Below are 21,967 nucleotides of genomic sequence, written 5' to 3' on the forward strand. Positions count from 1 at the left end.
GCGTTATTTTTTCCGCTTTCCCATGCTGGTCGTAAATCGGTGGTTTTTGTAAAACATTGCAAGAAGAAAGAAACATATTTTAGCAATCAATCGTGATTTTTTTTTGGTTTATTGTGTTTCCTTTTCCGCCTCCACGTGCGAGCCGCTATTCGATTTGTTTACAATACAACACATGAAAGAACGAACCACGTGCGTTTGTATCCAAACAATGCTGCATCCAAAGCGACCACGGGACCACGTGGTCATCTTCGGGTTCTCGCGTCGCACGCACACCCACGAGCGAAAACCCGAGCGCTACCAGCGTCGCACGAAGCGCGCATCGAGCTACCTCCTAGCTGGTATGGAACCCTGTTACTTTTGCTGGTCATTTTGGTCGCTTGCGCGCATCTCGAAAATGAAGAAATTACAGGGTGTCGTTTCAGGGTTGGCGAACGCGCGCCGTGGGAGAAATTAATCAATTTTCGTCCCGTGGATGCTGGGGGCCTCTGATCGCGCGGAAACGTGAAGTAATGATAATTGCACCAATAAAGAAGCATGAATGGTCATTATTTCGCGCCGAGCAGGTGGCAGGTGTGTGCAAGTGACCTAGGAAGCCCTTCGGGGGGTGTTATGCTGCGCGTGATCATTGATACCGGGCGCATGCTGGAGGGGGTGGCTATTAGCTGCCATTTATTTTTCTTTTTCATCCCCCTGTGTTTTGTTTTGCTGCTGCTGCTGTTGCTGCTGTTTCACCCTTACCGCGTTCGTTAGCACGGTTTGATTGCCTTCCCGATATGGCACGCTTGCTTCTTTGTGTATGACAAATGGAGAAGATTAGGATTAATTTCAACCCGTACGATCGTGTCATCATTCATCACCTCGTCGGGGTTCTTATGCAATCGAGGTGCCGCATGCATCAGGAAGTAAAACTCGCTCAGCATCGTTAATTATATAGAAGAGCTGGGTGCAACTTAAACCGGCACCTGCCATCAGCTGATGAGAAAGAAGAAGCCCTCCCCCAAAAACCCGTGCCTTGGTCATAAATTGCATCATGTGTTTTTCGTGTGGTTTCTTCACAATGTGTTCACATTTATTGCTCATGTTTTCGACAGTTCTATACACTTAAGGTAGAATAATGACTTGGTCCTGATGCAAATGATTTGCTTCCCCGTTGTACGTGCGTGCTCCCACAGCCAGCCAGCCAGCCAGAGCTTACTCGCGGGTGTTCAACGAAGATCGCAGCATTTCGTACGCCGATTTTGATGTTTCGGTACTGCAAAAAGAACGAGTATTCATGAGTTCTTTGTGCGAGTGTCTTGTCCACGTGTCCAGTTGCTTCCTTACCCCAGCGAAAGGATCGGCCTGAGAGCGTTACGAATGTTGTGATAGACGAGCGGGTTGACCTGCTCCTGGTGGTGCAGCAGAGCTCTCAGCGAACCTTCCCCGTCGGTGCTAGCGGGGTTGGCAATTGACACCCGACAAGGTAGCCTCCGGTCTGTGGCAAACTCCTCGCAGGTGCTCTCCCGCAGGAACAACAACGGCCGTACGATCCGGACGTCCCCTTCCAGGGGTTTAGCGCTTTCGGTGGGTCCTTGTACGGGTTGGAGCGCGCTTAGCTCTCCCCGGTAAAGCAGGGACGTCAGGAACCTATCTGCCAGCTTGTCTAGTGTGCTGGCCATCGCTAGGACGTTGTACTTCCGGTGGGATGCGTGTCGTGTCAGCTGCTCGACCAACGGCTCGTTGGATGCTGTGAAAAGCATGAAACATTAGTTCGTTAAGCTCGCCTGCAGCGTACGTGATCGCCTTACCTAAGGGCTCATAGAAGAACGGCACACCGAGTTCCTTCAGGTACAGCATGAGCGCTCGAGGATCAACTCCTCGCTCTCCGCCACCGACGTTGATGGCCGCCAGATCCACGTTGAGCTGCCGAACCTGGCAGAACTGGTGCAGTAGGTGCAACAGACACAGCGAGGAGCTACTTCCGGACAGACACACAAGCACCCGGTCACCTTCCTTCAGCATCCGGTACTCGTCTAGGGCCTGATGCGAAACGAACGATGGGTGTGATGTAGTAGACGGCGAGAAAATCATCAGTAAACGGAACCATGCTTTCCAGCGGCAACTGTCGCGTGAGTCTCGTCTACAATCCGACCACGTGGGACGATGGGTGGGTGAACAAATTCCCCTCATAAGGATACAAGGATCTCAAGCGTATAGAGTAAAGGGTACAGTTTAGCAAACGAAACGAGCCAACCCGGTGTAATTACGGACATCAAATGCTACGTGTGCCTCTCGTCTTCGTATAAGGTGAACTACTTTTGAAAATAATTCAAAAATCTACCTGCATAAACCAAGCGTAGCGAGACATGTTTTAATTCCCAAAATTGCACATAAATGCAACGGTTAATCGCGATTCGTACGTTGCATGCCACCATGCAATCGAGCTGCATCGAGAGCTTTGACCAAAACGAAGAAACACTTAGTCCCACTGTGCAGTTGTTAGAGTAGCCGTTAGAGCTAGTTCGATTAATCACCGCTTCTAACCGCCGGCGGCGCTAGTATCGGCCCCGTCTAATGCACCTGTCCGTCAAACACCGAACTAACACGTCGTCCTCAACTGAGCATGCGCGTGCGATAGGGGAGGCTGCGATTGGGAAATATTATTTGTGGTGTTGATTTAGTAGCACTATGCGTTTCGGTTAAAGTGGCAAATGTGACTGCTAGCACTACAGAAAACAAACTAACAATTACGTGTTGTGAAATATATATTTTACTCTCTCTCTCTCTGTCTGTCTGTCTCTTCGTTTTATCTCTCTACTTGTTGGCTATCCGGGGCAGCCCAGATACGCTTCTCAGTTGCCAACCAGCCATCATCTTCCTCTATCTACTTAGGCGAATGATATTTGCTCGCTTTCTAATAACTTAACAATGATTAAGGTACAAGATATATTATGAAAAGCTTAGACTGTCGCTCTCTCCTACACTCCCTCTCCCTACCACAAAATCCTTCTTTCTCACAGCTAAAAATCTGTTTCACAAACATTACGTTAGGTCAATATACATACATACTTTAGTTATAGTTATAGAGTAAATACAGTTTTCGTTTTGTAGGTAAAAGGCATAGAACCGAATAGTAAATACAGTAAACATAGTAAGGGATATTCATACGACTCGACAAAATTTTGCTTAAGCGATTTGTCGCATTTTTTTTTGCTCATCTGATGCTGCTGTTGCTTGCTTTCAGAACATTTCGTTGCTCTCAGAAACGAGATCTCAAAACTCCATCGAAGTGAGCACGTGGCATTAAACACCAGCGCCGCGGGAAGGAACCACGATAGGTCGCTTCTTTCCCAAAAAGGTACAATTGGATCACCAACAAGCGCATGTGCGCGCCTGACTACTCGTAGTGCTTAAGGATATACACGTGCGTCGTTCGTCCTGCTTTCACCAAACATCCGCGTTTCTTCTTACACTTTGAACATCTCGGCGAATTTCAGGATCAGCTAATTGCAGCAACACGCCACACAGCGTCCCGATAGGGGGAAAAAAAACAAACATAATGCCGAAGAGCACCCGCGAGAAGGTCACGCCACGTGCACGCAGCAGGGATAAAAAAATAGAAACAGCAATACATTAACGAACTGCGCGCCAGGATGTTCGAATGAACGGGTGGGTGGGAACAGACACAAAAAGGAACCATCCATGCGTCCGCAAACACAAGCTTCCGTTCCAACAGACAACGGGGAACGCAAGCATGGAACAAACGGACGTGAAAACGAAACGAAACAAAACTCAACAGTAACACGTTATGCCTATTGCTGATGAACCTTCGAAAACACAACGGATCAATTAACGAGTGCTGCCATTTCGTGGCCATTCTTCTTCGAATCACACACCTGTCTTCTTTAGTTAAAATTGTGTCCTTTTCGGGGACGCGGTGCTAACGATGCGGGGTTAGTGATGGGGTTGAAATAGTAAACGGATTAGAGGGACAAATTGCACGTCCCGAATTAGTAGCGAGCGCCTTTTTGGCCAGTTGTGTGAGCACCGTTTCCGTTTCCGTACTCGTATCTGTGAGCTACACAGCCTGTTCCCAAACAAAAAGCATGCCAGGGTTATGAAGCCCCTACCGACCGAGTGCCTCCTAGTTGACTACCGTATTAGTTGGCATGCTAAATGCGCGTTTAATGACACCGAGATGGGCTGCGATGCTTCCCATTCTCACAGTAGACGTTGAACAGCTTGGAGAGTAATCGCGGTAAGTAAGTACGTGTCCAAAGTACGCTTCGGAAGCTGCAGCGGATTGCATGCCCAAACAGACACACACACACACACACGCCAACAAGGAGCAAAAACGATCGGGCGTAGGTGAGAAGCATGCGCGGGACAGAAAAAAAATGGTAGTAGTAGAAAAGCACAAAATTAATCGTTAACCTCGGCTGCCTGCTTCCAGACTTCCTTGGGCATCTGGTGCCACTGGATGGTCGAAACGCCACTGTCCGCGGCCACACCGCATGCTCCCTGTGAACCCGGGCCGGTTTCCACCGACGGTGTGCGGTTGAGGACATGCTGCTGGCGTGTGAGCGCACTCTTGCCGATGCCAGGATCACCCTGCGATCGTTGATCCGGAGGACCAACTGCCTCGACGATGGATCCACCCGACGGTTCCGAAATGAGTCGTCGCGGCGGGATCGATGGTTTGCAGGAGCTGTCCACCTCGGCGGATACCGTGCGAATTCTTAACGAAAGAAACGTGCAAAAAAAGACGGGTGTTAGTATGCTTCCACTGACGTTACCACCATGGCATGTGCGTTTCATTAGGGTGCCATTCAGTTCCATCGAAAAACGACAAACAGTGTTAGGCTTTTCTGGTGTTGCCTATCCTACCTAATACGCCACGAACGCCATTCCCCTGCATGACGTCAGATGGTGCAAGAATTCGCCTTACCTATCGTTGTTGATCGATCGTACGCCCCGGACACGATTGCTGTCATCGGAAGCATCACAGAAGTTCATATTAATGCCGGAATCCTGCGAAGACATGGTCGACCGAGGGTCGAAGTGCTTCGCAATCGCCCCAACGCTGTGCAACGGCTGCCCGATGCCCATGTGTTCCGGGCTGGCGGCCGAGCTTGGTCTCGAGAACGATTCCGACCGGTGCTTGTCATTGTCGGCCGACCGCGGCCGATGGATTGTGGCATCCGGCGTAATATCGCTAAACCGTTGCTTGATCAAGCTGGATGTGGCGCAAAGCGGTAGGACGTTGTTGCGGTTTGTGGTTGGTATGATATGGCATGGACGGTATGAATGATACGGATTACGGAGGTGACGTGTGGATGAGATATGCAAAGGTGCAAGGCGGTTGGTGCATCGCGTAGCGCAAGACCCATGTAGACGAGAAAGCGGGAAAGAGATACAAAAAGAGAGAACGAGGAAGCACTCGTTAGCGATCGGTGGTCTGACTAGCCTACGGTGTTTCTGGGGCGCGAGCCGTTGCCAAAAAAAAAAACCGGGCGGGTATTATCTTAAGGAGTCAACCAACGCAACGGGGAAACAAACAAGGCAAGCACACGCCGGTTCCAGAAAGCGCGCGCCACAAAGCGACAATTACAGTTTTTGGCCTCCGAGCGGGTTCCCGTGCGGGTGATGATTTGCTGCGCCCGTTCCACCGGCCCCGTTGCGCAGTATATCCGGTGGAGAGTTTTTGCGCATCCCAAGGAATCCTTCGGGGGAAATGATCTCGTCCACCGCGTTCACGACGTCCCGGATCTCCGATTTCACCTCGTTCGTCATCTCTTTGCTGAACTCGCGCAAATAGTCCACCACGTCGCTGGTGGAAATGGAATCACGCTTGTTTTCCGCCGGCGGATGGCTAAAACAGAAACCAACACGAGGATTAAAGTGGCCGTTATCAGAGGGTTGATGAAATTCGACCCGTATGCATTAAGCCGAAGAACGTCCGATTCACCTACCCATGCTGTACGTGCGAACTGAAGTTGACCATGCTGCTCATCTCGATGCTGTCCGTGCTTTCGAGTACGTCCTCGACCTTGCTTATCACCTCACGGATCTCGGACTTGATCTCGGTTGCTAGCTCCTTTGTCATTTCCTTCACGTACGCTTGGATGTCTTCCGTACTCTCGCTGCAACTGCTGCCGGATGGTTGCCGGATTGGAATGTAAATGAAACAAACACACAGAAAAGATGACCAAATTGTGCACAAAACAAGTGCGGGATACGACGAAAAAGCTATGCCAAATTAATACCAAATCGAAGCGACGCAAATGATAAAGCACATAGATAATGGTAACGCGACCGGCTGGATAAATAAAAAATCTTTCACGTTGAGCTGGACAGGCTTAGAATAATAATTATACTATAAAAATTGCTTTCAAATATTGTATCGGATTTCTTCTCGGTATTATATATTACGGCATCGGAGCAATGTTAAATAGCCTAAAGCGAGTAAACTTCTTTAACAGATTCCACGTCAACGTCCAGCACATTGCATGCATCGTAAAATTAAAATAATGTACAAGCGAATCAAATAATGCAGCAAAAGATGATAGACATGCGAAAGTAATTGGGCCTGAAATGGTGAGTGGTAACGCTGGGGATTGCCACACCAAAGGGCATGGGGACGTAAGGACATAAGTAAACGAGAGCATTGGAATGCCGTTTTCGCGGATGAATGTGTGGCCACATATGCATGCAATGAAGGCAAAAAAAATGAACAGATGCGTTGAGAGTTGCGGATGATTTCGGGATGTAAACGGTGCGTGTGGCTACACCGGCGACGTAACACACACACAGAAAAGCAACCTGGACTCTAACCTTCCCATGAGAGACCGCAGATTAGGAAGGCTCGGTGTCGGCGAGGCCGTACCAGGTTGGGACGTGCTTTCGATGCGTGGCAGGCTAAGATCCGTCTGGCTGCTGCACGAGCAGGACCTCTGTTTCGGAACACGCACCGCCGTCGTGGGAAGCGGAATCGGTGCCGTGGTGGCCACCGACATTGGGCGGCGCAATGGTGGCCGCTGCTGGGACGGAACCGGCATCGATTGTTGCGTTTTTAAGGACCGTAGCACCACTTGCGCGTGCTGATGTGCATCCAAACCGAGGCTCACGCGAGTTTGTGGTCCTAAGATGTGCAGGCCACCGCTAAGACTGACACCCGGCGCGAATTCATGTCCTTCGGGTGCGCCGGTGGCCACGTTTCGATCACCGTTTGCGTTCACGTCCCGCCCGCTAAGGGCACCGATGTGCGTACGATAGCTGGCGGCTCCCCAGCTGTGGCATCTGTGCGTGTCCCGATGGCAGCGTACGGTGTTGTTGGTGGGAACAAAAAACGTATCTATTATATCCTATCGACAACTCCGCCATGCCGTCCAAATAGCACCACGGAGAAAAATGGGAAGGAATGAATCGGTTAAGGTCGCCCGGCTTCCGTTTGGTGCACCACAAGGGACAACAACAGTGGAAACGCTTGGGAAGGCTGGGGAAGGTATTCAACGTGGGCAACGTGAACAGCAACCATGGATTGGACAAAATCACTCCATTAACGTGCGAGAGCAGGCTGCGAGCAAGTATTAATCGCGGGCTCATTCGCTAGCCAAACTGCCGCCGCATCGCATGATTAGTCACGGAACGCACATGCTCAACCATGATCAGTCGATCGTCGCGGATCGGTAGCTGATCAAAACGTACCTGTTGCGGCTGACACTGGTATCACGTCCGATCGGGCCGGCCGTCACGTGGTGGCCACCCGTTACGGTGCCAACGTGGTCTGGAACTGTGGCCGAAGGATGCGCTAGTGGCGTTACTTCACCACCGACGGAAAAGCGCACCATCGGTGGTGATGAGGTCGGTGTCGGGCTGTGCGATTGGTAGGGTGAGGATGAGTTCTGACGACGGGTTGATATCTGCAGAGGTGACGCCGGAAGACTGCGGCTCTTGAATCGTTTGATGTCCAACGCCGAAAGGCTGTGGTGCCGGTGAATAAGCATCAGCGACGTATTCTCTGGTACTGTTGGGAGAAGAATTGTTTAATAAAATTAATTACAGATCACACAACTCCATTGATGATCGGTTCCTGCCGATGGACACTTACTTCTGGTAGGATCAAAGGGGACGGTGTTTTTGACGTTGTGTGAATGACCAAGCAACAGTTCGTGTGCCTCTCCCGACAACATGTACCACCGGAGTTTCTCCATAGCCGCGTTGGAAAGCTTCAGTACGATTTCCTCCGTGGTTGCGCGCTGTGCCATTTTGCGCGCCCTATTGAACAGGTTCCGCGCCGTCTGCAGACAATCGGAGTAGTTTTGCGGGAACGACCCTGGACCGGAAATGCGCCGATCCGAGAACAGCATCTTGCCGTCGATATAGCGAATCGCACCGAGCCATTTGCGTTCCTTGGCGAGGGAGTTTGAGTGGTGCCGCCACTCGCCCGACCCCTCATCCACTTCGTACTGGGGTAGCAACTTCCACGCCTCGGTTGCCACCATCTTGAGCGCCTCCAGAATGAAGGCCACCTCCGATTCCGGCATGAAGAAGGGAAACGTGATGCGCGTGTAACCCGGGTGCAAGCATCCTGCCTTCAGGGTCTCGTCGTTCAACAGCTTCTCGTACTCCACCATCAGCTGCGGGTTGATTCCCAGCGAATCACTAATCATGTTGTCAGCCGTTGCCTGGATGCCGAACACGTCGTTCAGAACTGCCACCACAAACCGGTGGTGCAAAAAGGAACCCCTCGGATGGCGCACCATGAAGCAAAGGGTCGTGAGTCGCTTCGCCGTAGTACACGGCGGTCCGAGCAGGGCGATTTCCGGGATGGTTCGTACGTGGGCCAACATTTGCTTGCAGGTTTTCTCCATGCGACCCATGATCGCCTGCGAACCGAGCGATTCCTTGAGCTGCAGTACGAGACCGGCTCGCACGGCACTGACGACGCCAACGGAATCCGTCAGGAAGGAGGTACTGTGTTCGATTAGTCTACGCTTAATGACTAGCACCCCGGGGGCCTGCACACCGCCGACCAACCGGTTGCAGTGGAAAAATATCGCGTCCTTCTGCGCACCGGGAAGGACGGGATTGGTGCTAATCGGGGCACATGATGCCGCCATCGAGTGATCCCATATCGAGAGAGCGTCGTACTGGTGCAGCAAAATCGTAGTCGCTACATCGTCGGCCAGAATACCCGTGAGCCGCGAGGCGCCCGAAAACAGGCCCACCATCTTGCGTCTCGATTCCGCGTAATGCTGCAGCCGCTTTTCCAGGTCTACCAGATCCAGGAAGCCCTCATGGTTCTTGACGATCCGCTCGATCTGCCAGCCGGCGTCGATCCACGAGCGAAGATTAGACACCGGTTCGGAGGTGCTAACGAACAGAATCGGAGGCACCGCAGACGATAGGCTCTGGTGGTGTTGGCTGATGTCTACCACGCTGTCGGAGAGAGTGGACGAGTTGGAAAGACTGTTGTGGCGGTTGTTGGGCCCAAACGGAAGCGACGATAGCAGGTGCACCCCACCGATCGACATGTTGCTGATGGCACTTTGAGAATTGTTGTGAAACTGAGGCTGGCTGATGTCGCAAACATTTGGATTGGATAGCAGATAACACAAACGTTCGGCAGGGTTATCACAGAATACGATCTCATCTTCCGCATTAGCACCGACGGCTCCACGAACCAAGTCTCGAGCTTCGTTGCTGATGGAAGAAACACGCAATAAATTAGGGCAAAAGTATGAACTCCATGCCACATCATACATATCTTCGGTTACTTACTCGTATAAATGTGACTGCAAGCCTGTAACGGCCGATATGCAACTAATATCTCCAAACGCTGGCAAAACTTCTTTATTTATATAGTCTTCTAAAAACTGCAATGAACGGCCCGACGACGCGTAATCTGCATACACCACTGTAACAATAGGAAAGTAAAACAAAGCATGGATATTATAATATTAGAAAAGTTGATCAAAGTTCAATAGATTGTCTTCATGAATTTGAAAATACAAAGGCGATTTAAATGTTTTATTTTCACACCTAGATGGCGCTGCTGTACCGTCGTCAATGCGGAACACGTGCTCTCCGGATCGGAGCAACGCGCACGTCGGCAGCTCTGACATTTAGGCAGTAGGAAAAATGCAAGCATAGCATAGCTGTCAAACGAGAAAAATTGTTGTGTTCAGCGCGTTCTCAATTTGGTTGCGGCTGCTGCTTACTTTTATTTCGAAGGTTTCATTTCGTTTCATTCGTCACCATTCGTGCCGTGGATAGTTGACGAAGAAACAAGAAAATGGAAACAATCTTTGAAATACAACGGCGTTTGCACGAGGAATGTGACCGGCTTGTGATGGCCATGTCGGAGGAGCTGATGATTCCAAAGAAAACGGTAAGTCGCCCTAGTAATTGTAGGCACAATGCCGCCTCAATCAACTCAACGTACTCATCTGTTTTGTGGTTTGCGTTCATCTCTTCGATAGACTAAAGAAAAGGTACTGGCCGATCATAGGATCAAAACCTATCTGGAGCGTTATCAGACGTGCTCGAAGTCGCTGCTGGAGCTGTATCAGGACAAGGATGGCGAAAGGAAGCAAGAAATCACGAACATGAGTGTGAACGAGTTCAAAGAGTTTTACAGCCAGTTCAATGGGTTAATCGATTTCCATTCCAATCACGGCAACAACGTGGCAGTGCCGGCCTCGATCGAATTCGACAAGCTAAAAGAGCAGCTGAACGATCCGGCGTACTTGGCCGAGGTGGTGAAATTTAGCGACGTCGAAAACTACGGTCAATACTTGGACCTTCACGAATGTTACGATAACTTCGTCAACCTGAAGGGCATCGATAAGATCGATTACATTACGTATCTGTCCGAGTTCAACAAGTTTGTCGACATTTCGCGCAAACAGAAGAACCTAAAATTCAAAGGCTACCTTCAGCTGTTGCACGATTATCTCTATTCCTTCATAACCCGTAGTCGGCCGCTGTTCTTCGAGCTGGAGCATACGGTAAAGCGCAACGAGCTCCAGTTTGAGGACATGTGGAAGAACGGGATCGTGCCGGGATGGGAAAAAGTGCGCGAGGTGGACGACGACGCGCTAATCAATTTGAACGAATTCGGCAAATGGGAGGATCTAACATACCTAGGGCTAGACAGGCTGAAGGCCGCTCTGCAGGCCCTCGGTATGAAGTGCGGCGGTACGCTGGAAGAGCGGGCGCAACGGCTGTTCGCCTCAAAGGACGACAAAAATCAGGAGAACGAACGAAAGCGAATGATGAATCTGAACAAGGAGAAGGACATCGCGCTGTTGGAGTTCAAAATCGTGAAGCTAGCGGATCTCGTGGACGATCAGATCTACGAGACGAAAATCAATCTGCAACGCAAGCAAGCCCGCTACACACTGGACGAAAGCGACGAAGACAGCATGGATGACGTCGAGTCGGACGATGATGATGGCATTCCGTACAACCCGAAGAATCTGCCCCTCGGGTACGACGGAAAGCCGATTCCGTACTGGCTGTACAAGCTGCACCAGTTGCACTTCACGTACGAGTGCGAAATCTGCGGCAACTACAAGTACAACGGTCCGAAAGCGTTCCAAAACCACTTTTCCGAGTGGCGCCACGCGCACGGCATGCGCTGCCTGGGCATCCCGAACACGGCACACTTTGCCAACATAACAAAGATCGAGGACGCCCTGCTGCTGTGGGACAAGGTGAAGGATCAAACGTTCTCAAAGATGTGGGTGCCGGCGAACGAGGAAGAGTTCGAGGATTCGCGGGGCAACATTCTCAGCAAGAAGGTGTATCTCGATTTGCAGAAGCAAGGCCTGCTGTAGAATTGCGCCCACCCTCGGCCACGGGGCCAGGAAAACAAGCGCCGCAAACACGCTTATCTATCGCCACCCTTTTTCGCTTCCCCTTGGTGTGGTTGGCGCCAACGAAATGATTCAATCGCGCAATCCAAACCGTTGTGTGTTTACGTCTTTGCGCGCGCCCGTTTTGTAATTTGCATCCAAACGTGTCTGGCATTTGCAGCGAGGGAAAAGGGATTTGCATACCGCTGCCCAGAGTTGCCTCGCCCCGTGAATGGGAAGCATATGCACGAAACTGTGCTCTATTTTTAACCCGGCACAGCAGAGAGGGCAAGAATTTTCTCTGCAGTGTGTACCGAACACCGTGCCGCCGGATGTTTGGGACGCTGACGATTTGTCTTCTTCGCGAATAGTAGAATAAAACATTTTTGCCACCAATATGATGCTGGTCTTCATTTCTCTTTTGCCGTTTACGTTTGATCGTCACGAAAGTGATCGTTCAACCGTGGCACCCCTGTAAAGTGAAATATCACAAAGTGCATGCGAAGGAATCCCCATATCCCACTGCAAGCGTCTGATAGGTTGAGCAAGCTAATCAAGGAACCTCTAAGTACTATTAATCCGTTTGCGAAATGGCACTTGAAAGGCACGAACAACACAAGACCGAATGTTCCAATCTTTTCCGGGCACCAAACCAAGTTATCGGTTATCAAGCGCCGCTCTGTCTCGGTCGTTCTTGGTGGCCAAACGTTTTGTACCAACATGTGCTAAACAAAACGCGGAACAAAACATGCCCCCATGACACAAAAGAAGCAAAATGGAGGGGGCTTTGCTAATTCGCTGCCCTGCTAACTCGAGCCAACCTTAAACACGCTCCAGTGATTGCCTCGCACCCGAGGGCACAACACAAGTGGGCTTGAAACGATTACTTTCAAATCGCAAAGCAATTAAATGACACTCGTGTCAATCGCGCTGCACGATGGGGAACACATTTAGCGCGCGTATCACGGACATTTTGCCTATGGGCAGGACACGGTTACTTGGATCGGGACCGTGCTACCGGTCTTGACACCTACCGACAGTTGCAACCGGTCGGGCCACTAAATCACCCAATGGCAAAACGTTGAAACGTGCGCCCGAAAGGCTAAAATCATTACGGTTAATCGTTGGCGTTGATAAGATGTGAACAATTCGCTAACGGCTCAATCGATTTTCTAGATTCTTCCACGCATTCGTCAATTCTCCCAGGGCTTTATTTTTTCGTTTTACGGGCCTCGTACGATGCCCTCGCTGAGAAGGATATGAGCTCCCATATGAGGCTGTTTGTACAGTTGGCGGTAGTCGGGCCGCCAGTGAGCCATAACCGGGCCCGCGAGGTGAGAATTGCCATTTTCGTACAGCTGTTGAGTTTTTTTTTTGGTAAACACACACCCAACGTGTCTTGTTTGCGGACACACTCACTTCTAATGGAAATGGTGGTATTTAGCGACCCCTGGGATCGTTCGGGTGTTGCAAAAGACGGTGAACATTTCAAAAATTCCACTTTATGAGCAGCTCTTGCCGTTCGCTGTTGGCTTTGAGTGGAAAAGTAACGAGGTAATTAATTTAAAATTGCTAATTGCCGCATATTCTTGTACGTTTGTAAATATCTTCTTCTAAATCCGTAAGCCTTCCTACTGATATTGAATTAAATACAAGGCGGCGTGTATCGTAAACAGCGGATACCCCACTCTATGGAACAAATCCTCATCATACGCATTCCTCTCTCGCGCCCATATTGTTCGATGAGTCGGCTCCAAAACAAAGTTGAAAAAATCACGTGACAACCGGAATGACGGTCGAAAATTTGGACACCTTAGAACAGGAGCACGAAGCGACAAAAAAAAGCAAAACGCACAAACAAAAACATCGTATCAGCGGTGCTCGCCCTGCTTCCACTGAGATAAAAAGGAACAGCAACACACAAACACAGGATCTTAAATAAAAATAAATTCCCGTCACCGGCAAAAAAAAACATAGTGAAACTTTGTAGGGCTGTTAAATATACGAAAATAACGCAAACCGGTCGCCAATCGAACCGGTCAGCGTCAGGCGTAGACGCTCAGCTGCAGGATGATGATAGTTGGCCTTTCGAAAACAGTCGCCCGCGTGGAGGAGGCGCACAAAATGTTGAATTTCAATTTCTTAAGCACAGCTCCACCTTGCCTTCCTCTCTCCTCGATCACCTACCACCGGTCGGTTGCGGCAATTCGATTGATTCCCCACGCAAAATGGACACGATTCGCTGTTTCAGGGTGTTTCTGCTCATCCCGAGTCTAGGTGCTTCCTTCTCAGCGCAATCTCCTATTGTTGGTTTCGACCTCGAACCTGCCGGCACCCAACCACCCACCCATCCACCCCAAAATCCAATGTCACACCCCCCCTGGGGGTGCAAGGTCTACACAGCACAGCCGGTTTCGGCTTATCAGCGACCGAGAGAGACGGCAGCGACACAATTAACCGACCCGATAAAAATAACCTGCGAGGCCTCGACCTCACGCCCTGGGGAGGGGACGCTATCAGCGCGAATTTTTCGATTTATTGATTGATTGTCGCTTCCAGCAATCTCCCTGCGAATGGACGAAGAGGAAAAAAAACGCGGCGATGGTGGCGATAAAAACACCGGGCGAAAATCACAAGGCCATCGTATCGCGGCAGCCAAAAATATGAAAAACAACTAGGAAGTAAATTTACAGCCATCTCTCACCGATCTTTTTGCTCCCCTTCTTCTTATCGGGGTGGCCCGCGAAGAATCGCAAAGAAACAACAACACACCGCGACCTAATGAAAAAAAATATAGCACCGATCGGTGGAAATGGCGAATGAAAACAAAAACACTCGGAAGTCCCACATGGGCACGAGATACGCAGGTGTGTGAAGTGGAGAAGGGCGCACCCCTAAAGAATGTCGTTCACTTTGTAGAAGGGATGATTCGAGAATTCGCAGACCGTGCTGTGATTGATAAAAAAAAAGCATATATACACACACACACAAATTAACCAACGGTTGAAGGACGGTCATCGCGACGAAACAACACGCGGCCATGTTGTTGCTGGGAAACGATATGGTTGCTTTGTTTTTTTTTTTTCGCTGTTTTGTTTGCTTCGCTCCCCCGTTGGAAGCCCGCCGTTGGGACGGCATCGATGACAGCTAAACGGGTTAACTGACGACCACTACTACTACTACCTACTAGCGTTGCTACTAGCAGCATCTCGGCACCCTCTACTACTGAGAAGCGTATCTCGACCGATCGATGACGATCTCCGCACGAAGACGGACCGATCTCGTCTCACCATCGATGCACGTGTTTCATATGGGCGTTGATCATTATTTCGGCGCCATCGCATATAATGCGTGCGTTTACCGGGTGACGTTTTCTAGGTTTTCGAGAAGTACCCTTTCTCGGACCACTCGAGGTGGGGCCAGAACCGGTTCGGAAACCTTTCCCCCACGAGCACGTGCATCCCTTGGGGATAGCGCGCACGCGTAAGCCGGCAAGATTAGCGGGCAAAAGAAGGGAAACGCCCTCGAATTAGGAATTGACCTAGATTCACCGTCCCAAAGTGTGGCGTTGAACGGTTCTCGTTCCACGGCCGTAAAACGCTGCATCACCACCGCAGAGCACGTTGCTATGGCCGTTGCCAAAAAAACGACCCATACCCGGTGTGCTTACGTAAGCCACCGATAACACACACGAAAAAAAAAGGAACCAGTATCGCGAGCAACACGAGTCACTGCACGATAACGGCGCGCCCCATTCGAACGCAACGTGCACGGGGGGCGTGGGATTTGGTTGGCACGCGATAACAACAGGCTGAACCGAAAATTGACTGCGAAGGCAAACAATGCATCAATTACCGGTGCGCTGCTGCTTATCGTGGGGAAGATAATTGAAAGCAATTGCCCTTTTAGCCAGGTTGTGTGGCGATCGTCTAGCCATGATGCTGTGGGATGTGACACAAAGTAATACACCGTGTCTGGTGGTTCTAAGAGCATGATTAAAGCACCCACTACGAGGGCTTCAACTAGCATCGCTCGCTGTCTAAGAGAAAAACGGACTTCTGGCGTTGGTAAATTTAATCCAAATGAACCACGTCGTGTTCTCCAAACCCATCAATGTCACTGTCGAAGCAACGGAAACCACCGAAAAACGCAAACTTCCCTCAAGCCGGCCTGGCCAAGAACCGGGTTTGCATGAAATCGCTAATCGGTTTCAATTAAAATGCACTGCTAAACGATCGTCAAGTGCCCCGCTCAAGCGGGTGCCACACGGTTTATTTTTATCTCGCGTGCGCGAATTCAGACGCGCAAAATGGCGTCTCACTGGCGGAAGTAACAAGCCGCGCGAATTGCTACCCACCGTCAGGCAAGTGGGGTGGATGATTGCAAATTTCACACTCAATCGATGCCAAAACAAGCGGCCACCCTTACACACCACCCGAGGGCTTCCTGCTCGGGGGGAGCGCACGGATGTTTCTGAGACGATCAACCTTCGTCGGGGACGGTCGCGTCGACCGGAAGCTGCATCGATTGGGATCTGAGCGTGAAAAGAGTGACAGTAAGTCACCCTAAGCGAGCTAGAGAGAGAGGGAGCTCCCGGACGAAGAGATGCAAAATGGCACCGAGAACTAGGCGGCGACACAAAGGCGAGCACCACCGACTGCCATCATCACAGGATACCCGCAGGGATACTGCTGGCCCAGGTTGTGGCGCTGCTATAAATAGCGTTTGTGCGCTTTTTGGCAAATGGCCACAAGCGAAACCATCCGCCTCTAGCGAACCCAAGCCCGAGGAAACGCGACTATGGCCCATGGGGGCAGAGAATTGGAGGGTGTCGTAGAAAATTGACGCCTGTCAGCAGCGCAGGACGTCGTGGTGGATACACTGCCGGTTAATTACTCTGCACTCGGATGAAAACGTTCAATAATCAGTCGGTACTCGATTGGCGGGAGAGAAGGCAGACACATAAAAACAATCGTGCACTTTGAGCGGAAGTGTGTATGACTTACAAATGACACGCCAGGGCAACAAAACGCACGAAGCACCCGAAAAAGCACAACAAAAAAGGCTCTCTAAAACCAAACCCCCCCCCGCAGATGGAACAATATCGCACACCATTTGAAGCAAAAAAAAATAATAAATCGTACTTTCACTCGAATCAAACTCAACGATGACTCAACGTGCCTTCGTGCGAAATCAATTAAACTCGATCGTGGATGTGTCACGCGTCGGAATCCAATTAGTCGCCGATTCCCGAGCTTAACCGCTCGCTTAGTGATTGCGGGCCATCAGTCGCTGCTGGGGGCAGGCAATTAATCGCCAATCATTTTGGCTTGCTACCGATAAAACGATAAACCTCACTGATACGTTATAAATGATGGGGATACCGAAACGGCGTTGGGGGAGAGCAAAACAAAAAGCGCATCCGTTCGCGGAACACGCGCCGACTATCCACGCCGACCAGCGCGCGCAGCGCAACAGTATCATCTTCAATCAAACCCAATCAACCCGATACTGGTCGTTAAGTTGGGTGGAAACTGCGAACGGGGTGGCCACACGCAAGCGGTCACACTGGGAATATCCTTTTGCGTGCCGTATCAGGCCTGCGTGCGCAAGCAAAGGTCATTATTTCACAATCGGCGACCTCGCGCGCTTCTGTTCCGAGCAACTCGATGACTATTTTACGTCATCGCGGCGGGCCCTTGGACGCTTGGCCGACGACCGGAAGCCGTCGGGATATTTGAACCAGTGGAGGGGTGGGGTGGAAAAGGGGAGTCCTACCACCCTCCCCCCCCCCCGTCCGTTCACACTGATTGCCGTCAATTTGATCCAATTGTGGTCCTACGAGAGTGTAAGGCGCGATCGAGCTAACGAGAGTGATTCCTTGAGGCAACCTGGCCCAAGCATCTTATCCGGTCGAACGTGACGCAGAGTGGGAGTGGGAGCGAGTTCGTTGTAAGCAGGGAAGTTTTCCACTTCACCACACCACACCCCCACGCGCACATAATTGAATAATCATACAACCATCCCGCGACTGCGGGGTTGTTATTACGATGAGCGCACCAGACCGTGGGTGCTCTCGGAGGCAATCATCCCCGACCGGGCTCGTCGCCATCACGGCTGGCCAGGTCTGACTCACGGTTTAGAACCCCACTTTTTTTCCCCACTGGGACAGGTGCCACAACCTGTTGCATCCGATCGTAACCGGCTCCAGCGCTCATTATTAGCGAACACTTGGTGGTTTCATTTCCTCGTGCAAGCGCTACAGGTAACCTTCACTTTTCGCATATCTCAACCGTGACGGGGAGGACCCGACGCTGCTCCTTGTGCGGGACGCGTGTCAAGATGGAAGCTGGCAGAGTGGGGATTGGAAAAACCACAGCCCACACGGTTGGTTGGGTCGGGGCTGCACGGTTGCACGGATTCGCAAGGTCTAGACTAGCCCCCCGGGGGCCTGTCGACTGTTCAGACGGGCAACGCAGCCTTCGACGGGCAACCTGGGAAGCCAACGATGCGGGGCCAAATCCTGCCACCCAGCGCCAGCGAACCTCAACCCGCTTTCGAGACTAGGGAAGCGAGCTTCCAATCCAATTTGTGGGTCGGTTTTGGTTGCGAAACAAACACATGCCAGTAGGAGTGTGTAAAAATAACACGACGACACGCAGCGATAAGGAAGAAGCGCAGGAACCGAGAGAACAAGAGAAAACGCGAGTGAGAGTGACAGAGAGAGAGAGAGAAAGACGAGGGAAAAAAGCACCGAGAAGAAAAACGGCAAACCAGAACAACGAGACGAGATATCTAACGTCACGTTATCGTGGGTTGGCAAAAATAGCGCCCTCACGACCGTGTTGTTGCTGCTTTGTCGAGGGTGGCGTTTATGGTGTTCTCTCTGTCGCCCGCAACAGCTACACCGAACACCGATGTATGTGGTCGATTCACGCGAATAAAACCGCGAAATAGAAGCGCGACATTGACCCATATTTTCGTGCGTTTAGGATCGCTCTCGTACGACCTCGCCGACCACCTTTTTTAACATCTCGAACGGATTGTGGCTGGCAGGCAAGGATCTGGGCAAGAGAGAGTGTTTCGTTCCACCCGGCAGCTGTACGGAGAACGGTTTTGCTGGGTTTAAAACCTTCAAATTTGAGGAAAAAAAACCCTTACCCACCATATTCGAGAGGAGATCTAACGCAGCAGGATACGCCCATATATAGGTCGATCGGTAAGCGTGAATAAATTCATCTACGGAGGATGATAAACGGACCACCACTTTGCAACGAACGATCGAAGGCCAGAGACAGAGTTCCGCGATTCCGTTAGATTCTGTCTCGCGACCGAGCGAGCGTGTATCGATTTCCATTCGCGACACTGAGCTGAGAACGACCCTCTTATTGCGGTGGAATCGGTGTCACTAAGTTGACACTTCAAGAGCGACCTGGGGTTCGAGGTTCCCGGTCGTGACACGTTGAAAACGGAACGACCCTTCATCGGGCGAGTCATCGAACACCGGCCCGGAAGAGAACGGAACAGTCTGCCACACGACGACCTGTTTTTTTTCGGGGGGCTTGTGCACGTTTCGCTCACACGAGCTGTTTGCTCAAGTCTCAAGAGCAACCATACACGGTAACGTGCACGACAAAACACTTGACTGGTGACTGGTGTAGGAGGAACAATACGTTTTCTGCGCGAGAAGTGGATCCTTCGCCGCGCACTTATGTCCTTCAGCCAAGCTGAGAGCGAAGCACATGCACGAAATTCCCGTTGACAAAAGAAAAAAACGCTCAAATCCTGCCAGTGGGTTCGTCCTTTACGAGTCTCGAGGAACCCAACAAGGAGCTCGTGTAGGAGGTAGCTCGCGCGCAAAACTAGCTGGCTGGGCGACTCGACGAAATGCGAAACATTTGCTTGCGCTTTTTTCAGCACTAACCTACTTCGGGCGAAGGTTAGCGCACGGGGCACAAATTGCCATTAGAACCGAACGGTTGCAAATGGTTGGGAAGGAGCGAAGAAAAAAAAATGAACATAAAATCCGTTTGCTGCACTAACCGCGGCATGGCGCGTCGTGACGCACAACGAAGCAATGCGGCACGCATGAAGGCCGACGACGTTTAATGTGGTGCAAAATTGTCTACGCAAAGTGACCGCGGTTGCGATTCCAACGGCACACGTGCTCATTAACGCCTCGTTTTGTGGTGCTTCCCAAATTTGGCTTCCCATCGGCGGTTGCACCCCGCGTACGGGAAACAATTTCTCAAAATAATCTAATTGAGCTAAATTGAGAATGCGCTATGAGGCCGTAAAACAGGATGGTTGCGTTTCGTTGCGTTTATAAGCGCCCGACCAATTCACCACCGCGTGGAGCACGTTTCGTTTGCGAAACGCACCCCTTGTGGCTCTCGAAGGGGATGAATCTCTTTCGGGTGCACTAAACACACACACACGCACGCAAGCACGCGTCTCAGAAAAGGCTCATCACAGCCCAGACGATCGTCGGTTCGATCGTTTTGCTTTTTGCTTCCAACTTCCAAGGCTACCCCCGACGGGATGATTATCGTGAGGCACGCATCTCAACACAACGCAACCCGGACCCGGGGTCCGGATCCTAACCGTCTAACGTGGAGCCGGCGTAAATCAACGAACGGCCTTGACTGAGATCCGAACCTTGAACAGAGCCATGCAACAAAACGCGCCACCCCGCCGCCGGTTCGCGGTGCCGGAACGGTTCTTTGGCTGCATCTACATAATTTACGATCGAGCGAGCGTAGGGCGAGCCTTAGCCGGACCGGAAAAGGGTTCCCACTCGTTTGTTGGTCTCTTTTGCGCCCTGTCCCGGGTCACGTGACTCGTTGGTGATGTTCGTCGCAGGCGTCTCTTGCTCAGTGCAGCTCACAAACTTCCTTGAACTTTGCAGAAGTTCAGGGCGCCTGCGTGCCGGTTGTTTCCCACTAGATCGCGTGTGGATGCACCACCTGACGACAAAAGATCGAAAGACAACGGACGGTCGATCGTAAAACCCATCCGGCATCTTCGACCGGCCGTAAAGCCAACAACGTTAAGAATACGCTGTCTCACACACCGGCAGCAAAATGGCCGGCTGCATCGTACACTGACCGTTGGTTTTCCACCGTGACGTGTCGGGTCGGCAATTTAATGGCCACGATCGGTGCTACAAATAGGTGCGCTACTATCACCGAGGGTAGTAGCCATCCCTTTGTGGTTCAGTATGGCAGTGAAAGGGGTGGGTTTGAATTCATTTCCCACGTGGCAATTCAAGCTGGCAGCCTTCGGAATGATTTGCATCGGAGGAATTGAATCGGTTAGCGATCGATCGTAGACGATGGCGAGCGCTAATTGTTGACCCTTTCTTGGAGACCCTTTGGGTAGGGCAGATCATGTAATAGATGAAGAATTCGCGACCACATCTTACTATCACCTCCATCTGTGAACCCACAGACAGAGAGAGAGAGTGTTATAAAATATCGCGTAAATCGATCTCCTTCTTGGGAGGCGTAGTTGAGAGAGAGAGAGATCTAAAGGGTTTAATGGTGAAAAATCACGTAAACCCTCTGAAACACTTAACCGAGGATCACCGTCTCCGTCAGGTCATTGACATTTAACCCCAAAACAAACGAAACGAAAAAAAACAAATGGCCTCCAATATTTGGCACCGTCTGTGCGACCATCGGAAAACGAGCCGTTCGAAAATGGCACGTCCTTCTTTCTAATCGAGCGGTGTGTGCAGTAAAAAGGCGAACATAAAAGCTACCTTTTTCCTTTTACAATCCGTGCCCCATTAGAGAGCATTAAATGCGATCGTTTAACGCTTCGGTCGGCATGATTTATTGGGCGACTTTTGACCGAAAGCCGGTCGAAAGCCCAGGGGTCCTCGAGCCAGAATGCCAGGAAAACGTTAATTAAACCAACCGGCGACGGTTCGGGTGGCACGGAACGCAACGGAGTTGTACGGTTGCGCGGTTCAAGTGTCATGAACTGACCCGAATTTTCTAATTTTATAAATAACATTTTTCCCACCACCAAACCGGACTGGGTTCCGCTTTTCCCGAGGCGAGAAAGACCCACCACCAGCACACGGTCAGGGTTGTTGAACGGAGTGGAAAATTGTCTCACAA

General features: G+C 50.9%; 2 protein-coding genes across 2 annotated transcripts in view; one reads left to right on the top strand and one right to left on the bottom strand.

The window, feature by feature from the left end:
• Positions 1-1,080: 1,080 nt before the first annotated feature.
• Positions 1,081-21,967, bottom strand: part of LOC128721399 (uncharacterized) — a 40,188-nt gene continuing 19,301 nt past the window's right edge. Inside the window, exons 2-12 of the mRNA XM_053815151.1 lie at positions 9,763-9,898; positions 8,090-9,684; positions 7,687-8,005; positions 6,814-7,278; positions 5,952-6,131; positions 5,591-5,851; positions 4,928-5,215; positions 4,414-4,717; positions 1,788-2,019; positions 1,324-1,726; positions 1,081-1,252 (exon numbers count right to left, since the gene is read on the bottom strand). Coding sequence (XP_053671126.1) covers positions 1,192-1,252; positions 1,324-1,726; positions 1,788-2,019; positions 4,414-4,717; positions 4,928-5,215; positions 5,591-5,851; positions 5,952-6,131; positions 6,814-7,278; positions 7,687-8,005; positions 8,090-9,684; positions 9,763-9,898 — 4,244 coding nt within the window. The 3' untranslated portion in view covers positions 1,081-1,191. The remainder of the gene's footprint in view (positions 1,253-1,323; positions 1,727-1,787; positions 2,020-4,413; positions 4,718-4,927; positions 5,216-5,590; positions 5,852-5,951; positions 6,132-6,813; positions 7,279-7,686; positions 8,006-8,089; positions 9,685-9,762; positions 9,899-21,967) is intronic.
• On the top strand, positions 10,250-12,226 carry LOC128721400 (splicing factor 3A subunit 3). The gene is made up of 2 exons (XM_053815152.1): positions 10,250-10,372; positions 10,464-12,226. The coding sequence occupies exons 1-2, from the start codon at positions 10,277-10,279 to the stop codon at positions 11,820-11,822; spliced, it is 1,455 nt and encodes a 484-aa protein (XP_053671127.1). The 5' UTR covers positions 10,250-10,276; the 3' UTR covers positions 11,823-12,226.

Source organism: Anopheles nili, chromosome 2 (genome assembly GCF_943737925.1).
Source record: "Anopheles nili chromosome 2, idAnoNiliSN_F5_01, whole genome shotgun sequence".
NCBI classification, from domain to species: domain Eukaryota; kingdom Metazoa; phylum Arthropoda; class Insecta; order Diptera; family Culicidae; genus Anopheles; species Anopheles nili.

Excerpts from the sequence above, each read along its gene's own strand:
- LOC128721400 (XM_053815152.1), top strand. The coding sequence starts at position 10,277 with ATGGAAACAATCTTTGAAATACAACGGCGTTTGCACGAGGAATGTGAC. Across the intron at positions 10,373-10,463 it reads TGATGATTCCAAAGAAAACG|ACTAAAGAAAAGGTACTGGC; the intron begins GTAAGTCGCCCT and ends TCTCTTCGATAG.